Source organism: Odontesthes bonariensis, chromosome 9, assembly GCF_027942865.1.
Source record: "Odontesthes bonariensis isolate fOdoBon6 chromosome 9, fOdoBon6.hap1, whole genome shotgun sequence".
NCBI classification, from domain to species: domain Eukaryota; kingdom Metazoa; phylum Chordata; class Actinopteri; order Atheriniformes; family Atherinopsidae; genus Odontesthes; species Odontesthes bonariensis.
Genome location: NC_134514.1, coordinates 29,075,587 through 29,095,548, shown reverse-complemented (window position 1 = coordinate 29,095,548; position 19,962 = coordinate 29,075,587). Strand labels below are relative to the sequence as shown.

The 19,962-nt window shown below is 42.5% G+C and overlaps 1 protein-coding gene across 1 annotated transcript; it reads right to left on the bottom strand.

Moving 5' to 3' along the window:
- Positions 1–197: 197 nt before the first annotated feature.
- pcsk7 (proprotein convertase subtilisin/kexin type 7) lies at positions 198–18,838 on the bottom strand. The gene is made up of 17 exons (XM_075473948.1): positions 18,725–18,838; positions 17,379–17,686; positions 16,701–16,943; positions 14,910–15,044; positions 14,264–14,429; positions 14,049–14,139; positions 13,820–13,874; positions 13,526–13,664; positions 13,308–13,408; positions 10,920–11,087; positions 9,584–9,688; positions 9,329–9,431; positions 6,495–6,651; positions 6,219–6,313; positions 5,982–6,084; positions 1,909–2,026; positions 198–1,422 (listed from the first exon to the last, which is right to left on the bottom strand). Exons 2-17 carry the CDS (start codon positions 17,625–17,627, stop codon positions 1,135–1,137), a joined length of 2,316 nt encoding a protein of 771 aa, XP_075330063.1. The 5' UTR covers positions 17,628–17,686; positions 18,725–18,838; the 3' UTR covers positions 198–1,134.
- Between the last annotated feature and the right edge of the window lie 1,124 nt (positions 18,839–19,962).

Sequence of the window (19,962 nt, the reverse complement as noted above, 5' to 3'; positions counted from 1 at the left end):
CTAATTTAGTCTCCCAGGCTTGCTCAAGAAGTTGGCGGCCATGAGCGTTACCATGTAAAATGTTTTCTATTAAGATCTTGCATTTGGTGTTATACCGCAGACAGACGTGTTCATGCAATCAGACAAAATGTTATCGTTTCACAATGTGTGCTTGAGTGATGGTGGTGGAGAAAAAAGCAAAGGTATCTCGCAAGGTGTATCAGCAAAAGTCTTTGTTTTTATTCACCAGCTATTTTCATTGAAATCACCTGTGACTTGCACAGCAAAACACAGATTCCAGCTGCACCCACTTGGACAAAGAAAAATAAAATACGGCTCTTTACACATTCTTAAAAACACTTTGTAGAAATTGTTAACACACGTGGTAAACAGTACATCTGTACAGCAGGCACACATCGTTTATATATTATACTTTGTAAAAAAAAAATGCAAATTGAAAATCCCCCACTTGAAAATCCCTCTTCAAGTTTATGTCAGTAGTTGCTTGATAATCCACAGATAATAACCCCAGACTTAAAGATTGAATGCATAAAATGACAACTTGGAAAATAATTCTCATTCGAAAAACATCGGTACCCTCGCGAAAATTTCACTTATCACCCTTCAGTGGAAGACCTTGCATGTTTCAAGTACACATTCACAATGTATCCAATTAAGCTTTTAACTCAGATATTCTTTGGATACACTTTTGACAGAAGAGCCTGTCTGAACTTTAACACGTTCACATGTGCAATTATACTGGAAAATTAATCCCCATGCCCAACACCCACCTTTTACATAAACTTAACTGTTAAAAAAATGTCACACCCATGACTGAAAGAAATATCCTCACTTTATCCTCATCCTTATTTTTGTTGTTGTGAGGATAGTTGTTCAGGGAGAAGTGTACACATAGAGATACACAGTTCAAATAAATACAAGGACACTTGTCTGGGAAATAAAGGAGAGTACAAAGAGTCCCCTCTTCATTCAAGTTCACCTGCAGTCCACTCCAAGGCTACCACCCCCACCACCACCACTGGGATTCTGGTGGGATCAAAAGCAGTCTAGGAGTGAGGAGAGGAAGGAAAAAAGCCTGAGAAGTCCCATGGGCACAGTGAGTGAGAAGGTTTTGACCTCTTAACAGGCTCAGTGCTATGTTGCAAGCTGTTCTCCAGTGATGAGGGGCACTTTGGTGTCAGAGTCCAGCACTGCCTGCAGTTCCACTCCCGAGTCCTGCGCCTCTTCCTCCCCATATTCCTCTGCCTCTTCCCCCATCAATGCTTCCTCCACTCCTCTCCCTCGGCGCTCCCTCCTAGCTCTGCGACTTGCTCTTCTCCTGGGCAAGCACAGTAGGCCCCTGAGGTCCACATGGGCCAGGGTGACCTCGAGTGTGTAGTAGAGGGACCAGAAAAGAGCAAAGCATCCAAGCAACAGCAGGAACTGGCAGGGGAGAAGAAAAAAAAAAGAGATGTCACATTACAAATCTGGAAATCTGAATGCATAGATGGAAGCAAAAAGAGCTTAAAAAAAAAAAAAAAAAAAAAAAAAGATGCAGGTGTGTCTATCTCAACGTTTATTGTTCTGCCCTGATAAAGCCGAGGCAAATAATGATGATTAAGTTGATGATAGGGTACAAATATTAGAATAAAACCTCTCTAAACAGCTCGTGTCAGACTCTTAGTGGGGTTAAAATTGTTGTCTGGAACAACAACCATCACTCCAACAACCATCACTCCATTTTCAGACATCAGAGAGTTTATCAGACTCCCATGACTGACTGAATATCAATTCATTTTAAAACGTGGGTGAATAATGTCACAGCTGACAAGCTTTCAGTTTTTCCAAACAATAACGACTCGACTAACAATCTCGAGCGAAAAGAAATAAGCTATTCAGCGTGTCTGTGGGAGTGAGGCTCGCATTTACCTTGAGGTTGTTTGAGGTGAAAGGGCTGACGATCTCTGGAGGGATGTCTAAGCCTGGAGGGCAGGGCAGGGAGAAGCTGCTGTCCAAATATTTACCACTCATAGCCTCCTCCACCAGCCTGCCAATCAATAATAATAATAATAATAATAATAATAATAATAATACATTTTATTTATAACGCACTTTACATTTACAATAAAATCTCAAAGTGCTGCAATGGGATAAGAGACAAATATTAGGTTCAAAAGCAGGGACAGTAAAATGCAAATAAAATACACAAATAAAAGTAGTGAGTCCTTTAAATGCAAAAACGAAATAAATACAGGATAGAGCATTCAAAGGGAGATCATAAAAAAAACATTGGGTAAAAAGAAAGGTTTTCAGGCCTGTTTTAAAGTGTTCCACAGTCTGTGGAGCCCTCAGATGTGGAGGCAGAGCGTTCCACAGCCGAGGGGCAGCGCAGGAAAAGGCCCGGTCTCCCATGGTGCGGGAGCGAGTTCTGGGAGTGTGAAGAAGGTTGGTGTTGGAGGAACGGAGAGAAGGTCTTTTAAGTAAGATGGTGCATTACCATGCAGGCAGTGGAACGTGACCAGAGAGATTTTGTAAGTGATCCGGGCAGAGACGGGAAGCCAGTGAAGAGATTGGAGAACAGGGGTGATATGTTCATGTTTACGCACTCTCATCAGGATCCTGGCAGCACAGTTCTGAACATACTGTAATCTCTGTATGTTCTTGCCAGGAATCCCAACGAGAAGTGCGTTGCAACGGTCAAGTCTGGAGGAGACAAAAGCATGGACGAGCCTCTCTGCATCAGAAAGAGAGAGTAAGGGCCGGAGTTTTGCAATATGCCAACAAGTGGAACAAACTGCCAGTGGAGATTAAACTTTCACCAAATGTAGACATTTTTAAATCCAGGTTAAAGACACTTCTTTTCTCATGTGTCTATGCATGAAATATCTTTTAACTTATCTAGACTGTTGCCTGTTTTTAAATTCATTTAAATGATTTTATTTGTTTCTCTTTATATTCTTTTATGTATTTTTAATGCTTCTTGCACTCCCTGCTGCAATGCTTTTATTCTATGTAAAGCACTTTGAACTGTTTGTACATAAAATGTGCTATATAAATAAATTTGATTTGATTTGATTTGAATATTTCGGAGAAAATAACACCAAGATTGGTGACCATACTGGAAAGAGAAATGTTGTGGCCAGAGAAAGTAATGTTGAGAATTTTTTGTTGTTGAATTTGATGTAAAGTACCAATTTGAATCATTTCAGTTTTTGAACTGTTAAGATGGAGAAAATTTTGCTGCATCCATGCCTTTATCTCCTCCAGACAAGCTGTAAGTGTGGAGAGAGAGGGCAATTGGCAAGGTGAGGGGGCTGGCAATGATGAAGATGAAAGGGGTGGGGTCTCAGGCACATTGCTACCTAACTTAAGGTAAAGCTGAGTATCATTGGCATAGCAATGAAAAGAGACCCCATAGCTGCTGATAATGCGCCCAAGTGGGAACATAAATAGATTAAAAAGAAGAGGTCCAAGGACTGATCCTTGGGGCACACCACAGGAGACAGGATGGCTCAGTGATCTGGCAAGACCAATGGAGACAAATTCGGATCTGTCCATCAGGTATGATCGGAACCAGTCCAGGGCTGTGCCAGTGAGTCCTGCAAGGTGCTGTAGGCGGTGGAGAAGGATGTGTTGATCAACAGTGTCAAAGGCTGCTGACAAATCAAGAAGGATGAGAAGTAAAGAAGAGCCACGATCAGCAGTCATCAACAGGTCATTTGTGACCTGGACCAAAGCTGTTTCAGTACTATGGGCCGCACGGAAACCAGATTGAAATTTGTCCAGAATTCTATTGTCATGGAGGTGCTCTTGAATGTAAACTGAGACTAATTTCTCCAGAACCTGAGCGAGAAAGGGGAGGTTGGAGATGGGTCTGTAGTTTTCCAAGTCCTGGGGGTCCAGGGTAGATTTTTTAAGGAGGGGTTTGATTATGGCAGATTTCAAAGTGGGGGGAATGTGACAAGATTGAAGGGATGTATTTACTATGGTAGTGATGAGGGGACTGAGAGGCAATATGGGCCTTAACCAGGGCTGTTGGGAAGGGGTCAAGGGCACATGTAGAGGGTTTCATGGCCCTGACAGTGGCCTCAACTTCCTTCACATAGACCTCTTGAAACGAGCAAAAGGGGGGAGAGCTCCTGAGCCGTAAATTGGTAGTAGGGCTAAGTGCTGGGGGGAGAGTGATGAGGGCTGATCTGATTGTCTGGATCTTATTATGGAAAAAGGAAAGGAATTTATCACATATGTCATTAGTAGGGTCAATGATAGAAGCTGTTCGTGGCTGAAGGAGATGAGTGATAGAGGAAAAAAGTACTTTGGAGTTACCAGGGTTATCTGAGACAACAGATGAATAAAATAGTGATCGGGATTTCTTGAGAGACCTTGAATATATCGTTCGATGCTTCTGATAAGCTAGCTTGTGGACTAGCAGACCAGAGGCTAAAAAGCGTCTCTCGAGCACTCGACCAGCTGTCTTCATTTTCCTCAGCTCAGGGGTAAACCAGGGGGATGAGTGTGAAAAGGTAACTGTTCTCTCTCTAACAGGAGCATGATGGTCCAAGATGTTAGCAAGGCTGGTGTTATAAAAGTCAACTGCATTAATGGATACTGGAAGGGAGACAGGGATATGAATATTAAGGTCAGTAGCTAGAAGTTCAGAGTTGATCTTTTTCAGATTTCTAAAAGAAATCTTCCTCTTTGGATTGGTGGCACGGTCCAGAGAGGGAAGCTCCAAATAAACAACTTTGTGATCCGAGACTCCCATGTCATAAACAGAGAGATGTTGCACAGTTAAGGAGTTTGTGATGACAACATCCAGAGTATGTCCACGAGAGTGTGTTGGCAATTTGACATGTTGTTCCAAGTTCAAACAGTCCAGAAGATGAAGGAATACAGCTGCTTGATGATTGTTGGGAGTATCAACATGGATGTTGAGATCTCCAAGTATGAGTGTGTTGGAATTTGTGGAACAGAACATTGACAGAGTCTCAAACATCTCAGAGAAAAAGGAGGAACGAGGTTTGGGGGGCCTGTAGATGAGGAGCACTGTCATTGAATATGGTGGTTTGGAGCAGAAAGCCAAGCACTCGAAGGAGGACAGCTCAGGCAGAGTCACAGGAGAAAGGTCAAAATGATCTTTAAAAATGACAGCTAAGCCACCGCCACGACCTGAGCTCCGTGTTCTCTGGAGATATTTATGTCCAGGAGGACAGGCCTCATTGAGAGTAAAAAAGCTGTTTGGCTGATGCCAGGTCTCTGTAAGGCACATAATATCCAGATCCTTGTCCTGGATGTGCTCTTGGATGAGGCATACTTTATTTGGATTGGATATAAGGATTGCACATTGAAGAGTTTGATTTTAAGACGAGCCTCAGACATGTGTCTTCCAATAGGCCTGAGAAGTTTAAAGTCCACTCCGTGTTTATTATCCGGCGCCCAGAGATAAGTAGGATCAGCTGTAGTCGCGTGAGGACTACAAATCCGAAGAGCCGCAGCACTCTGATGACGTGAACGCTGTGCGCCAGAGCACACAGCTGACCAGATGACCGGCACGGATGACCCAGTCCGATGGATAATAAATTTTCTCCGGGAGCTTCTGTGAACATAGCGAGGTCGTCGTAACAGGCCCAGCCTTTTGATGATGGAGATGTCCAGGGGACCGTCAGACACGTTGCCGTTATTGAGGCTCAACAACTCCGCAGCCGAATAGCTTAGCATCATGCTAGCCGAGGAGGGAGATTCAGCGTCACACAGTGGCAACTGGATGTTGAAGTATAATGTCCCCCGAACGGTTAAACCAATAACCAGGAACGCAGCGAGGTTCAAAGACAGCAGAATGTGTATCGCACATAATAAAAACAAAACGCTGTCATTTCGACGGAGAAGCCAATGAACAGCCAATCAACTTGCAGAACACCCCCATCGGTCAGTGCACTGAACCACTCACAACCGCCGCAAACGCCGTACATAATAAAGGAGCTGAAAAATCGTTAGGTCCTTACGTCTGCCTGTCCTTTATGTCACTGCTGGTCATTGATGAACCATAGAGGGTCAGCTTCCACTGCTTCAGCAGTCCTGTAACTCCACACTGGTCCGACACGTCCTCTGCAGAAACAGATACGGGTCAGGGATGAATCACAATTCACAAGCTGGTCCTTCAAAACTCTTAGACAAAAGAAATCAGAAAAGTGTGAGTTTGTAACTATTGAGTGTGTCGGTGTGTGTTAACAGCGTCTTACTGTGGTCGGATATCTTGAGGGTGTACTGGCCTTCAGCTCTCTCTCCCCAGCAGCGCACAGTGGAGAAAGTCCAGTCCTGGTAGCCTGCAGCATCTCTGTTGGCACATAACACGACACACATATTATAAATTATAAATCTTTCCTGCAGGATTATGTGGTACAACAATTACTCTACTTGTGACATCATCATGAATCATTTTCCTCTCAGTTTGACCATCAACACTAGATTCATATGTTACTCAGCACGAGGCAATAGGCATGAAGATTTGCACATACCTGTCCATGGCTCGGCGAGCCCCGATGACCGATGTCATGCCGCTGGGACAGACCAACACTATCTCCACATTGCCACGGCAGGGATGGGTTATTGTCACGGTAACGGCCACATGCTCAAGCGTTTCCATTCCAGACTGTTTCAGGTCAGCAGCAGAGACTGGAAGAGACAAGAAGAAGCTGGGTCGCATTTTTCAAGATTCACCAAATAAGCACGAAGCCTTTTAAAAAGAAGAAAAAAAAACCTTCTCTACAATCCAGATTAGAATTTCATGTAAAAAATAATAAAAAACAGCTCATTTCATACATCTTAAAACTTTTACTATGATGAAATCAGCCTTTTTCTAATAACTGTCCTTATTATTTAGGTTCCTCTGTTCAAATTTGCATTCAAATAAATATCTTTTTACTTTACTTTATTTTACATTATGCAACAGAGAAAGAAACTAAGACATCCAGGAGACACTGAATTCAGTCTTCTATCACACTCTGGTTCTCTCCTTGAAACGGTTATCAGTGAGTCTTCTGACATCTGTCTGCCTTCTAAGTGCGAATGACGGGTCATTTCTCAGCGTTTCCTCGGCTCCGACTACTAATGAGCAGCATTGCTCCCTGACCATGTAGGGCTGTACATATCCTCCGGGCAGGGAGAGGCACAGAGAGACAAGGGGAGAGGCAGTGTAAACGGAGGTGTGGAAGGAGGGACGGAGAGACAAAGGACAAAGATGGAAGGCAAAGTTGGTAATATTGTGAAATTAAGGGAGAAAAGAAGGGAACAGGGGAGGACCGCAGGGAAATGAGCCCACACAGTGTGTGCTAATTTGGACACACACTGTAGAATTATTATTGGTTTTTTTTTCATTTTCACCTTCTGAAAGTTAATATGATTTCCCACGATTGGTCCGTTCTGGCACACTGTTCCCAATAACAATAAGAGTTTCTATGACCAACTACACCACTTGCCTAAACTCTGTGGAAGTGTTTTAAGGAGCAATAGCAGCCACTAATTGCTGCTACGAGCTGGCTAGAAAACTTTTCTGGCTCCAACGATGTCCCATTAAATAATAAGTCTTTGCAGTTTCCCCAAAAGTCATTGTGATATCATTGGCTAGACGGCCTCGTTCGATTCAGTGCGCTGAATTGAATTTTTAAAATAGTTCTCCAGTTGAACAGACATGTATTGAAGACGCACATTCTTATCCTATAAGCTACCAATCATCACTCTCCGGCTCCACCCTCTCACCCAAATATGGTGACTTCTGGCTCCAAAAAAGACCAACATGGAGACGACCAAACGCTCCAAACAAAAAACAAAGAAACAGGGGAAGACAAATATCATATTAATTGTATTAAGATACATTCACTATCATCAGCCAGTCTTTAGGATACCTAAGGAGGTCAGTAAACTAAAAATAAATAAATAAATAAAATAAAAAAATAAAAAAATAGGAGCCCCTACAAAATTTTACAAAAATTGTCAGTTGCTTTGATCACTGTCATTTCCATAATTTAACCAGCCAGTGAAAAGCCAGTGAAAAGTTGGACACGCCCACTAATTCAAAACTAATGGGTAGGTGCGTCTGAATAGGTTTATCTCTGATGTCCTTTTATTTCAAATTTCAGTAATTCCTGAACAACACTGTATGTCACACGGAACAACAGACCTGGACTGAATTCCTTTTGTGTAAACATATTTGGCCAATTCAGATTAGATGAAACTAATTCTGCACGTGATCTCGGAGCATAGCTTGCGCGCAAGAAGCAGCGCTTCTCTTAGCCGTGTATTTTTGTCTGCTTTTCTTTATCTTTTTTAAAAGCACAAGTACAGTCAAGTTCTTCCTCTTTCCCACTCTTCGGAGAGGACTGTGGTCTAAGATTTCTACGCGCATGAGAATCGAACGTCTCAGCAGATACGCACAAACACAAACCTTTCACTGAAATATCCGACCCACTTGTAGCTGAAAGCACAGACTCAACATTAGTGGAGACGATGTTCACATGGGAAGCAGAATAGCTGAGATGCTTAAGAGGCCGTGCATTAGCTCAAGAGGCAGCCAAAACACATAGAAACTACAACAAACACTGAGCAGGGTGACAAGCAAATCTGAACGCTGTCGGTTCTAAAAAGTCCCCCAGGGGGCTGCCCGAGACAGACTGAGGATAGATTTAAAGGAGAAAATGTGAAGTATAGACACCCGATGGGATTTATCTTCTTGAAAATATATCTAGACACACTTTGTGAGTCTGATCCATAACTATCGGAAAATTTGTCTAAACATGCAAAAAAACCACACACACACACACACACAAACACGCACGCACGCACGCACACGCACGCACACACACACACACTTGTCAGTAGCAGTGCTCCTAACCGCAATGAGGCCATGAAGGAGGGAAGATAAAGATCAAGGGAGGAGAGCAGAAAAGAAATGAAGGAGAAGGAAATGCTTCAGCTAGTATGAGGTCATCATCACCAGCATTTGTGAAAGAAAGTGTGAGGGGGACGGATTGCATTCACAGACTGTTGAATAAGAAAATAAGAGTGAGAAGTAAGAAGTGAATAAAGAACAAAAGCTACTAAGCAGAATTGTTAAGTTTTTTTCGGGGGGATAATAGGAACAAATTAGAAAATAAATCTCACCAAGGAAACTCACAAACAAGTGAACATTCCCTAATATGGACAAGTAGACTGAGGGACCAGGCAGGCAGGGAGGGAGGGAGGGAGGGAGGGAGGGACTCAGTTACATAGTGCAAGCAATGAGTAACCGTGACAAGCAACTGTCCACTACAGAGCAGGGCGAGCGAGGAAGGAGTAGATAAATGGAAATCATTACCATTCCAGGTACGGACCAGCTTTCTGGGATATGTTAGGATGGACGCCTCCTCCTTCATCGCTGAGCTCTGATAGGACACAAGGAAAGGAACCGACTCCCACACCTGAGGCAGACACCAGAGAGACAACAGATGACTGTGGGCGGACATGAGGTGGAGATTACGACATCGATTTCTGATATAACCCCGAGTTACTGATTAATTTAGCAACATCGTTAGTGAATTATTTTCCCATAGGAAAGGACAAGTCTGTGTACCTTGGCTGCATTAACAAGTCTCCATGCATTGAGCAGACCAAAGCCATGCTGGTGGCTGTGGTGAAAACCTGCTCCATTTACGCCCCAGTCAGCACTACTGTCACACTGTAAGTAAAAAGAAAAGATTATAGCAAAGCAAAGCCATGACACACGCAGCCAAGTCTACATTTACGTACGTGTCTAGCAATGTAAATTAACAAATAAAAGTAAATTATAATCCCTCACCACAAGGCTGTTACAGGAAATGAACACAGGAAACAAAGAGTTCATTAGGTAGTTGTAAAGGTGCTGGCAGGCAGATTTCATCACCTTTGAACACAGCCAGGCTATCTGCTTCCCTCTATTCATTCTTTAGTCATTACAGTTATATAATATGCTTCAATTTATGACAGATACAGTCATAATATTATATTCTAGAGTGACAATAACTGGGTAAAACTGATGTCCATGAGGTGAGGTGTGTAACATATGGGCGAAAATGCCCATTTCTTACGATTTGGCTCATCGGAGCCTCCCTGCCGTTCTCCCTTTTCTGCTCTGTTTGTTTTTTTTTTTAAAACCATCTCTACGGCACTATCTAAATATAGGCAAAAAAAACGCCGGAAAAATATCATTAAAACAGTTTCTGGCTTAGTTTTTGAAAGAATAGGACTTTTGTCCGATACAGACAGGATTTATAACTGTTTGAAAACAGAGAGTTAACCGTGAGCTAATCCCTGCAGATTTGTAGGTTTAAATTACTCGCTGTCATCGTAGTCTCTCTAGCTTTTGATCACTGCAGTTTTATACGGTCATAACAAGCACCAGCTTGCAAACTGCTGCCATCTCAGCCCTACTTGGCTCTCACAGGATTACAAGGTTGTCAAAGTGAGAACATCAACAAATGTAACTGTGCTTGACCAGTGAACCTTTCAGCAACGCAGCTGCATTCAGTTTCACGATGAAAAGTTTCAAATAACTGGGAAGCCAAAGTTGAAACACAGTAAGTGGACAATTTGAGCTGTTCTAAACAGTGTGTGTGTGTGTGTGTGTGCGCGCGCGCGCGCTTTTTCCGAGTCAGTTTGAGTCTATAGTCGCAGTGAAAGGTTCACACAAAGGTTGTCGCACACCCATCCAAGAAAATAATCACTTCCTATCACTGACCCTGTCCATTAAATTCAAAACTTTCAGGCGGTTAAAAGTAGTCATTTGAAGCCCTTTAGCACAACAAAAAAACTGGCTTTCAAGGGTTCATCCTGATTTTTTTTTTTTGATGAAATCCAATATATAGTGGAACTGTCCCCCAAAAAAACACCCCCGCCAAATATTGTGATGACTGACGTTTCACCGGGTTTACCTTGGTAGCAGTGAAGGCGATGATGTGCTGGACATCCCTCCAGCTGAGGCAGGGCCGGACCTCCAGCATGAGGGCCACCATTCCAGCTGCCAGGGGGGCTGCAGCAGATGTGCCAGTGTGGCCCTCAGTACAGCCCGTCCCATGCTGCATGGACCAGTCTGATGTCACCTGCGGAACAGGAGAAATGGCATTAGAAGTGCTAAGGTGGAGTCTTAATGTAAAATGTGCAGAAGTATGCATTAACACATTTGCTTTTCCAAAAACCTAACATGTTATATTCAAAAGAAGGGATCTAAACTTGAGATTTGGTGCATAAACTAGTGCCTGCATCATGAAGCCATCTTGAAAATATGACAGATTTGTGGACAGTGGACAGAGTTCAGCGCTGTTGGTGTGAGGTTAATATACTGCACTCACTGGGCTGAGGCCCTGACAGATTAATGAGAAAATGAAAACAGACCAGTGTGATTCTTTTCTGTGGATTCGTCTCTAATCACGAAGTGTTTGTGTTCTGGTGGGCAGTCAAATCCAGTCACATGCAAGGCAAACACGTCACAAGTTTTCCATGTTTACAGCCAAATGGTTCCCAGAGCGCTCTGTGTTTAAGATCCACATGTGGGCCTCTGCACACAGCTTCCAAACACTGTTCAGTGTTGTGCTTGTGCCGTTTCACCGAGAGGCAATGTAAAAAATTAGCTTGACACTGGTAGATTAAAAAGAAAATATATTGAGCAAGCAGTATTTTTCATCAACCAGGCAAAAAAAAAAAAAGCCTGTTAATATCATTGAGGCATCGTTTCATCTTTGAGAGAAATCCAATTGTGCTGCACAATGGAATATCTTCTAATTAACAAGCTGGTGTTCTACCAAACTCTGATCCCTCCCAACACTGTTCACCCTTTTTTTGGCAACTTCTGTAAAGTAATTTAAATGTAATACTTTCAAAAGCTTTTGGCTATGTTTTTTTTTTTTTTGCATACTGATAATAGAGCTTTTTTTACTTTTAAAATTAATTTTAAAAAAAACTTAAAAAAACTTTGCTTCATTATTCTTTTCTTTTTTAACATTCAGGGATTTTTTTTTTTTTTGGTTTTGTTTGAGGAGTACAAAAATGGACTGAAACAGAGCTGGGCGGGATAGCAACTTTTTAATACACTCCGGTATCTTTTTTACAAAGCAGGCATGGAATCAGACAACCAGTGTAGCAGATTGCCTTCACATTATTTACCTGCCAAACACAAAATCCTCGTGGAATTTGGTACTTGGACAGTTCATTTCAGACCCTGCGAAAGGCTAGCCAGCTTCATGCATGGCAGCTGTGTTCAAGCACCTCTGCACCTCATAAACATGTTGCCATGGTCCACATTCCCTTTGGTAACAGTCACAGAGTATTCAATTCACTCCTGGTCTCTCCTTAATCATCTTTGATGGATCCACCAGCCACTAAATTGATCTCAGTGAGAGCACGATGTACAACACTGAATTTCTGCTTTCCCCATCACTCCTCCAGATGTTACACATGTTCACTTTCAAAGAATAACACACCAACAGGCAGTGCTTACCAAGTACTTAGTCAGGGAGTGTACTGTGGCTTGGTGGTGGTTCAGTGGCCTGGTCCTGAGTAAGCTATTCTCCTGCAGGCGATGACATCTCCGGAACAAACTGCGTTACCACGGTGACACCCTCAAACATTGGCAAACAGAGTTCAGTGGCTTCAACAGGCCCTTACTTCTGTCATCATCAGCCATCTTCAGAACCACTCTTTCACAAGCTTTCAAACTAGTGCCCCCGACACTACAACACCTCTTTAGGTTTCACAAAGGGACATAAAGTAAACCGGTCTACATTTCATGTTGACAACTACGCCCTCTCAGTGTTCCAGCTTTTCAAATCCACAGAGGAAAAAAACCCACCAGATTTAAATCCTTTTCACAGCCATCAGGTATGCATCACAGATACTCTTTGTACTAACATGTACAGCATGTGTCACTGTGGAAAGTAAACCGAGCAGAACTGTCTCTACAGATGACTCTCTCGCCAATTCCCATTCAGCAGACACATTTGATAGTAGTTAAGGCTTGAATACCAGCTGTAATTACATGTCGTCTAACCCACGATGCCGTGGTTGGTTTTGACTGCACCAGCATGTTGGAGGGAATCTCAGACCAACTGTTTCGGCTATAACTTTCGTGATTAAAAAACAGAAAAACATCCCAGAAACTAAACTGGTCCTGTTTAGCTGAATTTAATTTCTGGGATGTGGTGCTGATTAAAAACACGTGCTGACATTATCATACCTAGATTTTCTCTGGTCTAAGGTTGCCCATCGTCGACAACTCGCGCATTCGCTACTCTCATCAGCCCCGAGTTTGTTTCAGTTAGACTTACAATGCTCCTCAGATCGTTCCTCCCGCTGCTGAAAGTCACAGCCAGCATGGACGCACACTCCTCTGCATAGAAGGGCATTCTGCCTTTCTCATTGACGGCTCCTGCAACAAGCACACACACAGTCAATTCTTGGAACGTATCCACGACCCAAAACACACATGAACTTGCAAAAACTTGCAAGCAAAAGAACTTGCGAGCACCTCGTCTCTTCGTCTTACCAACTGTGATCGTGTAGATGGAGTTGGCGTAACCGTCATAGTTGCAGTTGTCATTGTATTGACCTCCGTTGCCGCTGGCGACCACAAAGATACTCCCGAAGCCTCGTCTGCCTGCAATCACACCGTGTTGCAGTGCTGCCTGTGAGTGAAAATTAAAAAAAAAAAAAAAAAAAAAAAAAAAAATGGAGAAATTCATCAACTGAAAACCCCCTGCATGTGTTCTCTAATGTAATTGAGACATTGCAGTATACTGCCCTCTGCAGGACAAAGAGTGCAATTGCCAAACTGACTCACCTTGCCAAGGGGATGAGGTCCATCCACTGTGTGTCCGTCATCATCTGGACCCCAACTACAGGACACGACAGTTTACATCAGAATCTGAGAAACACTTGAATATTATGCATATTAAAGGGTAATGCTTAATAGCTAATTGCAAATAACTTTCCAGTCACATTTCATTGTTATAAAAGCCACATTTCGAATGGAAATACATCATCAAATCAGGTAGAAACACTCCTGCTACCTGCAGCTGTATATGTCATTGACTTGGTAGTGCTTGTTGAAGGCTATCGCCTCTAGGCTGTCTGTCAGCGGGCCATCCAGGACCCTGATACCTGGGCAGCAAGCAGAAAGATTAGTGCATCACAACACGAATGTTCCCAATGACTCAGCGTCTATATAGCAGGTTCTTAACTCAACCTTCCAGTTTTTCAAAAACAATGCAAAATTGGCTGTTACCTGCCACCTTGCTGCCATAGGCCACACCCACGGCACAGAAGCTGTTGTTGGGAACAGCTGCGATCTCTCCAGCACATCGAGTCCCGTGGTGGTTGTCGCCGTGCACATCTGAGTGAGGCATGGGGTCTGGGTCGTTGGAGTTGAGGTCATAACTGCCCTCTGGACTCTTAAAGAGGAGCATTTGCATCAATCGCACGGGTTTTGCGGTTTACTCTCCGTAAAACTTGATTTTGTGTTGGACAAAACGGGTTTAACTGGAAATGATTTTACTCCATCTAAACTCGAAGCAGTGAGGACACAATAAGAACAACACTAAACAAAATTAAATTAAAACCCGGAGAATTTCCAAACATCTGTGTCCTCTGTCCTGTGAGTCACCTTCTCTAACCTTCCCAGTGTGTTGCAATGTTCACAGCTACACTCACAATAGAGGCAGCCACAGCAGTTTTCAATCAACAATGGGTTTTGAAGCTCCACCATGACTTATAAAACCCACTGGCAGAGTCGACAAAGCACAATGTTTAATACACCCATGCGAATAATTAGGCCCTGTATTTTTCCAAAAGAATGAGGTCACGCCTAGATAACTAAACAGCCAAAAGAGAAGGAATAATCAATAAGAGTTGCCGTCGCAGTTATGACTTACATAGTTGAGGTGAATGTCCTGGTGGGTGTGTTCCACTCCGTCATCTACAACTACCACTGTGACTCCCTGACCAGTGATGTTCCGCTCCCACACTCCTGTCACGTTGATGTCCATATCTCTGTTGATGTCATTATGCTGCGAGAATAGATGGAGGAAGAAAAGGAAGAGTTAATGGAATGGGAGGTTAAATCCTCCCACTGGTTTATAGTAAAAGTAAACCATCAACAAGAAAAAAAAAAGAGAGTGTACGGTTAAGGAAAGGTCAAGGTGTGTCTAGGAGCACAGGTCTTTATTACGTGCAATGGCACAGAGATTAATGCCCAGATTAATGCCCGGATCACTGCAAGGCGGTTAACCTTGACATGGATGTTTTTGTGACCACAGCACACCTGCTCTAACCACAGGAGATTTAGAGCTGTTAAGCTTGTGAATCACTGTTAATAGGAAACGAGACAATCCATCGAGATCATGTAAACATGATTAAGATGAGAAATAGAGTCCCTGCTTACGGGAAGGAGAGCACAATTCGGCAGCGGTTGCTTGATTCTAAAATACGAAGCTAATTGAACGCAGCTTTGGTGATCACTTCAGTCAAATTTGGTTGTCGGACTTCATCTTCATCCACAGATATAAATTCAATTTAAAAACGGCACTCCACCTGCATCTTATTCTCAGCCTAGACAACAACGTTACTTTTCTTCTCTCTGGTAAGTTGCTCTGACAATGTTTCAAAAAACAAATGTCACAGCAGTTTAAAGAACTTTCAAATGAGACTGTCAAGACGTTTGGCGTGTTTGCTGACAATGATTAATTTAGAGAAGTCAAAGATGAGATGGGCCAGTTTCTTGGTTTACAGTGTAAACAAAGACGCTGGTATTGTCCAGTACAGTTTTATTATTTGCGTTCTGATGAACTCTCAGAAGTAGATTGACTTTGCCCTGAGCTAATGTGTTGTGGACATCCTCAAATCTCTTCTTTAGTGCCGTTATCAATCAGTACTTCTGTTCTTACTACACACTTCAGGTTCCCTATGTTTCCTACAGGTCAGTTCCGCCTTCGTGCATCTAGTCTGCTCACAAGATTTCCACTGCAATACTGTACTGTACCCCCCCCACGACCCGAACGACGGATTTAACGGGTATAGAAAATGGATGGATCGATGGATGGAAATGGTATCAATTTACAAAATTGGCCATCAATTATTTTACAAGGCCGATAAATGAATAAGTGCAGTAACATCTGCACTGTAGCTGCCGTGTCGTTTTGAAACAATGCTTTCAGTTACCTTTGAATGTGAATTTTATTTTTTTATTTTGTTGATACAAGCATTGTACCTCTACGTAAGCAGACTTAAACAATGATAAAGCAAGTGCAGTACTGTTGAATGTTTAAGTTGCATGTATTTCAAAATGATAAAAAGACACACAACAACATGATGTCACTGTCATATATTGGCCATGAATCATTCTACTGTAATTGAAAACGGCAAATGATAAAAAACAAACAAACAAAAAAAAAACATATCGGTTGACCTCAAGTTTGTACTGGTGCTGATAAATGTAAAGAGTCATTATTAAACTAGTAAATGGCACAAGAAAGTAAAACAAACTACGTGGTCAGACAGAAGTTACAAGAGTTCAGAGACTGCTGCCAGGATCAAATTATGTGTCTCTCTGGCCCCTGATCATTTAAACTAGCACTTAGAAAGGTGAACCAAGTCCAAACCGGCACAAACAGTCGTCCAGAACCGGCACCTCAAAGTAATCTAAAGTGGTAAGTTTACATCCTCACCAAATGCCACTGCTTTGGGTAGTTGGGGTCGTTGAAGGCCATTGATCTCTTTGAGCGGCTCAGCACTCTCTCCTTTGAGTACCACAGGACATGAGGATGGGCAGCTAGAACATCCCCTGGCTGGACTCTTCTTCTCCAGACACTTCCCGCAGATCCAGCATCAGGTTTTACAGAGCACAGCAAGTAATGGCCTTGGAGCTGTCCAATCTGGCCCTGGTTCTGTAGTCCAGCCTGCTCCGCTACCTGTAATGGACAGAATACTGATGATGAGCCTAAAAGAAAAACCTAAACCTAAAAAATAAATAAAAAAAAAAAGAGTGCTAAATCTACTTTTAATTCAAACGCTTTAGGTTTAATGCAAAGAGAAAAAGGCAATACAACTCAAATCGTGTCAACCAGCAACAAATAAATGTAGTTGCCTTTTTCGTGGGATAATGTTTCAGTCTGAAAAATTAGAAAGCCTTTGAAATTCTAATTCGACTTGCTACAGTAACAGAAAAAAAATGTACCAGTGCAGTGCTTTGATAAGATGGACAAAATGATACTGAAAATGTTGAAAATGAGTTTCCCTAAAGTTTCACCTTCAAGATAAAATGCACGAGGTGTTTTAGTAAGAAAACTGGAAATAAAAACCAACTGTTAGACCTATCGGACCGAGTATAAATGAAGTGCTATTACCCTGTTGGCCATCCCATCCAGCTGCTTAGAGCCCTCTTCCCCATCCTCTTTCTCATGATGCAAGTCAGCCTGGAGCCGGACTGCCCAGGACTGGCCCGGACTACAGGAGTGCGACGGCCAAGGTGAGGAATCGGACGAGAATGCGAAGGGAACAGAGGGGGTGACGGAGGGCAAAAGGCTGAGCAGCAAGAGGGTGACGGAGGACAGAAAGATGAGGAGGAGGAATGTGGGAAAATAGGGTGTTGCCATGGCAAAGAAGGGTTACACAGAGGGTCAACCAGGCAAACCCTCTTCATCTGAGCAGCAATCTGGACACAAGACAAGGAGAGACACAGAGACAAATATTTTATTAATGAGGGCTGTCTGAGAGCGAGTGTCTGGTTGCTTGTCACCTGTGTGCTGAATTCAGAGACAACTTAGCAAAATTACAGCATCACACTAAGTGGAGGCCTGCTCATAGGGCTGTGGTTAAAGCCCACAAACATTCCAGCATGTATTCCTGTGAAAATGCTTTGCCATGTGACTGCTATACTATTAACTCAAATAATAAAACGTACCACAGTCGTGTTTGAAAAGACATAATATGGACAATAAACAGGTACAGTGCACACAGAATATTACGCATGTTTATTTTAATGTTTAGGAAACTATATTAGGCAACCACACCTGCTGTGGAAGGCTATGCGACACTGATATTACGAACAATTCGTTCAAAAGGTGTTCTAGAACGTAAATGGTCCCAAAGCAACCCCTATTAGCGACCCAGCAGTTACATCTGTCCTCTGACCTCATTAATAATGGATGTAAACCCCCTGTACAACCATATCGGACACTCACGTAATACAGAACTGCTGCTCTCCCTTAACTAATTGGACTGTAGTATCAGTTAAGCTATATTAGTATCAGCACTGGCTTTAATTCCGGCAGCTCACAACAATCAACGTTTATCTCTTTTGTGCGCTAACATAACGTTAGCTCTCAGTTTTGCTGATTGTTTAGTTTTTGTCTAGCCCGTAAGCTAGCTTATTTGACAGCCAGTTAGGAGGACAGCTGGGAAAGCTTTGTCTTTTAATTAACCGCGTCTCTGTAATGATTAGTACACTCCACGTATTTACAAAAAAACCCAGCTTTATCATTTTCTCATTAAGAATTAACAGAAAAAATATCTCTACACGTGGAAGAAGTAGTGGAATAAGAGTTTCACCCGCAGCGCGGTTGTTGTCATAGCTTTTGTAAGCAAGCTAGTGTCCTGACGGTAATGCTTCAGATCGTTGTTAGATTACAAAACAAGGTCGAACCGATAAACAGACGTGATTGTTTATGGCGGTAATACAGTTACGTCTTACTTTTCCACTGAATTCTCTCCTCTCCTCGTTGGCTTGTGAATATTTTTGAGTAATATCGCTGAGTTTGTCATCTCATTTCCGTAACACGCGAGTGCCCAAAAACGTACTACGTCATTCACTGTAAACGTAGTGCGCGATCTTTGATTGGCCCAGAGCCACGACATAATGTCATACAGGTAAGGGCCATAATCAGAGCTATTGAGTAATCGGAGTATTGCTCTGGTCATAATAACAACAGCTTTGCTAGGCTGCATAGGAGACTGCCACAGAATATGAGGGGCGATATGCTTTGATTGGCGCGTGGAGTTAGGGTTAGAAGTAGATTGTGCCTTTGACCTCAATTAATAAAATCCAGAGCGAATCTAGCAGCAGGATTTTAGCAATTTATCTGAACTATGCTTGTGTTTCCATTTTAGAGCAACCTCAAATAAAAAAAAAACAATGACAACATATGACGTATGATACAGTGTTATTATTTATTCAGCAAAAACTAAGCCAAAATCCAGAAGCAGTGTGAGTAAAACTAAGTGTACCTCGTGATTCAAGGTGCCCAGATCCAGTTTGTATGAGCTGTTCATGTTGATATGCTGTTTTGTTGTTTTACCTAATTTTTTGGTGCTGTGTATTTTCATCAAACACCTCTAATTTGAACTTGTTTGTGCAAAGGGCATTGTCCCAGATGTCTTGTGGTTTGTTCAGATGCAACTTTGCATACCCAAACTGGGGAGGCATGTTCTTTTTATTGAAAAGAGGATTTCCACTTGCAACCCATCCAAACAAGCTGTATTTTTTTTCAGCCTTTTTTTAATTGTTCTGTCATCAACTTTTAACAGTTAACACGCTGAGGCCCATAGAGTTTGAGATGGAGCTCTTCAGTTTTTTGCTGTCTCCCTGAACATTGCCAGTTGTCTTGAATGTGTCCCACTTGGGAATAATCTCGCTCACTGTAGAATGATGGACTCCAAATTGTTAGGAAATGGCCTTCTGACCCTTTCCAGATTGATGAGTGGCGACAATTGCTTCTCAGATACAGATAAAGAAAAGATACAGATCAAGGAAAACAGTGATGGACTAGAGTCCTGTGCAGGTGGGCACGCTTTTTTTAAAACCTACATCCTGTCCCGTATCCTCCTCTGTAATGTACGTGTAACTGCCTGATCCATTTCTAACAACTTTATGAAGATACACTCATAAATGGACTGAAGAAATGACTTACTCTATGTGACTCTGTGGATCAG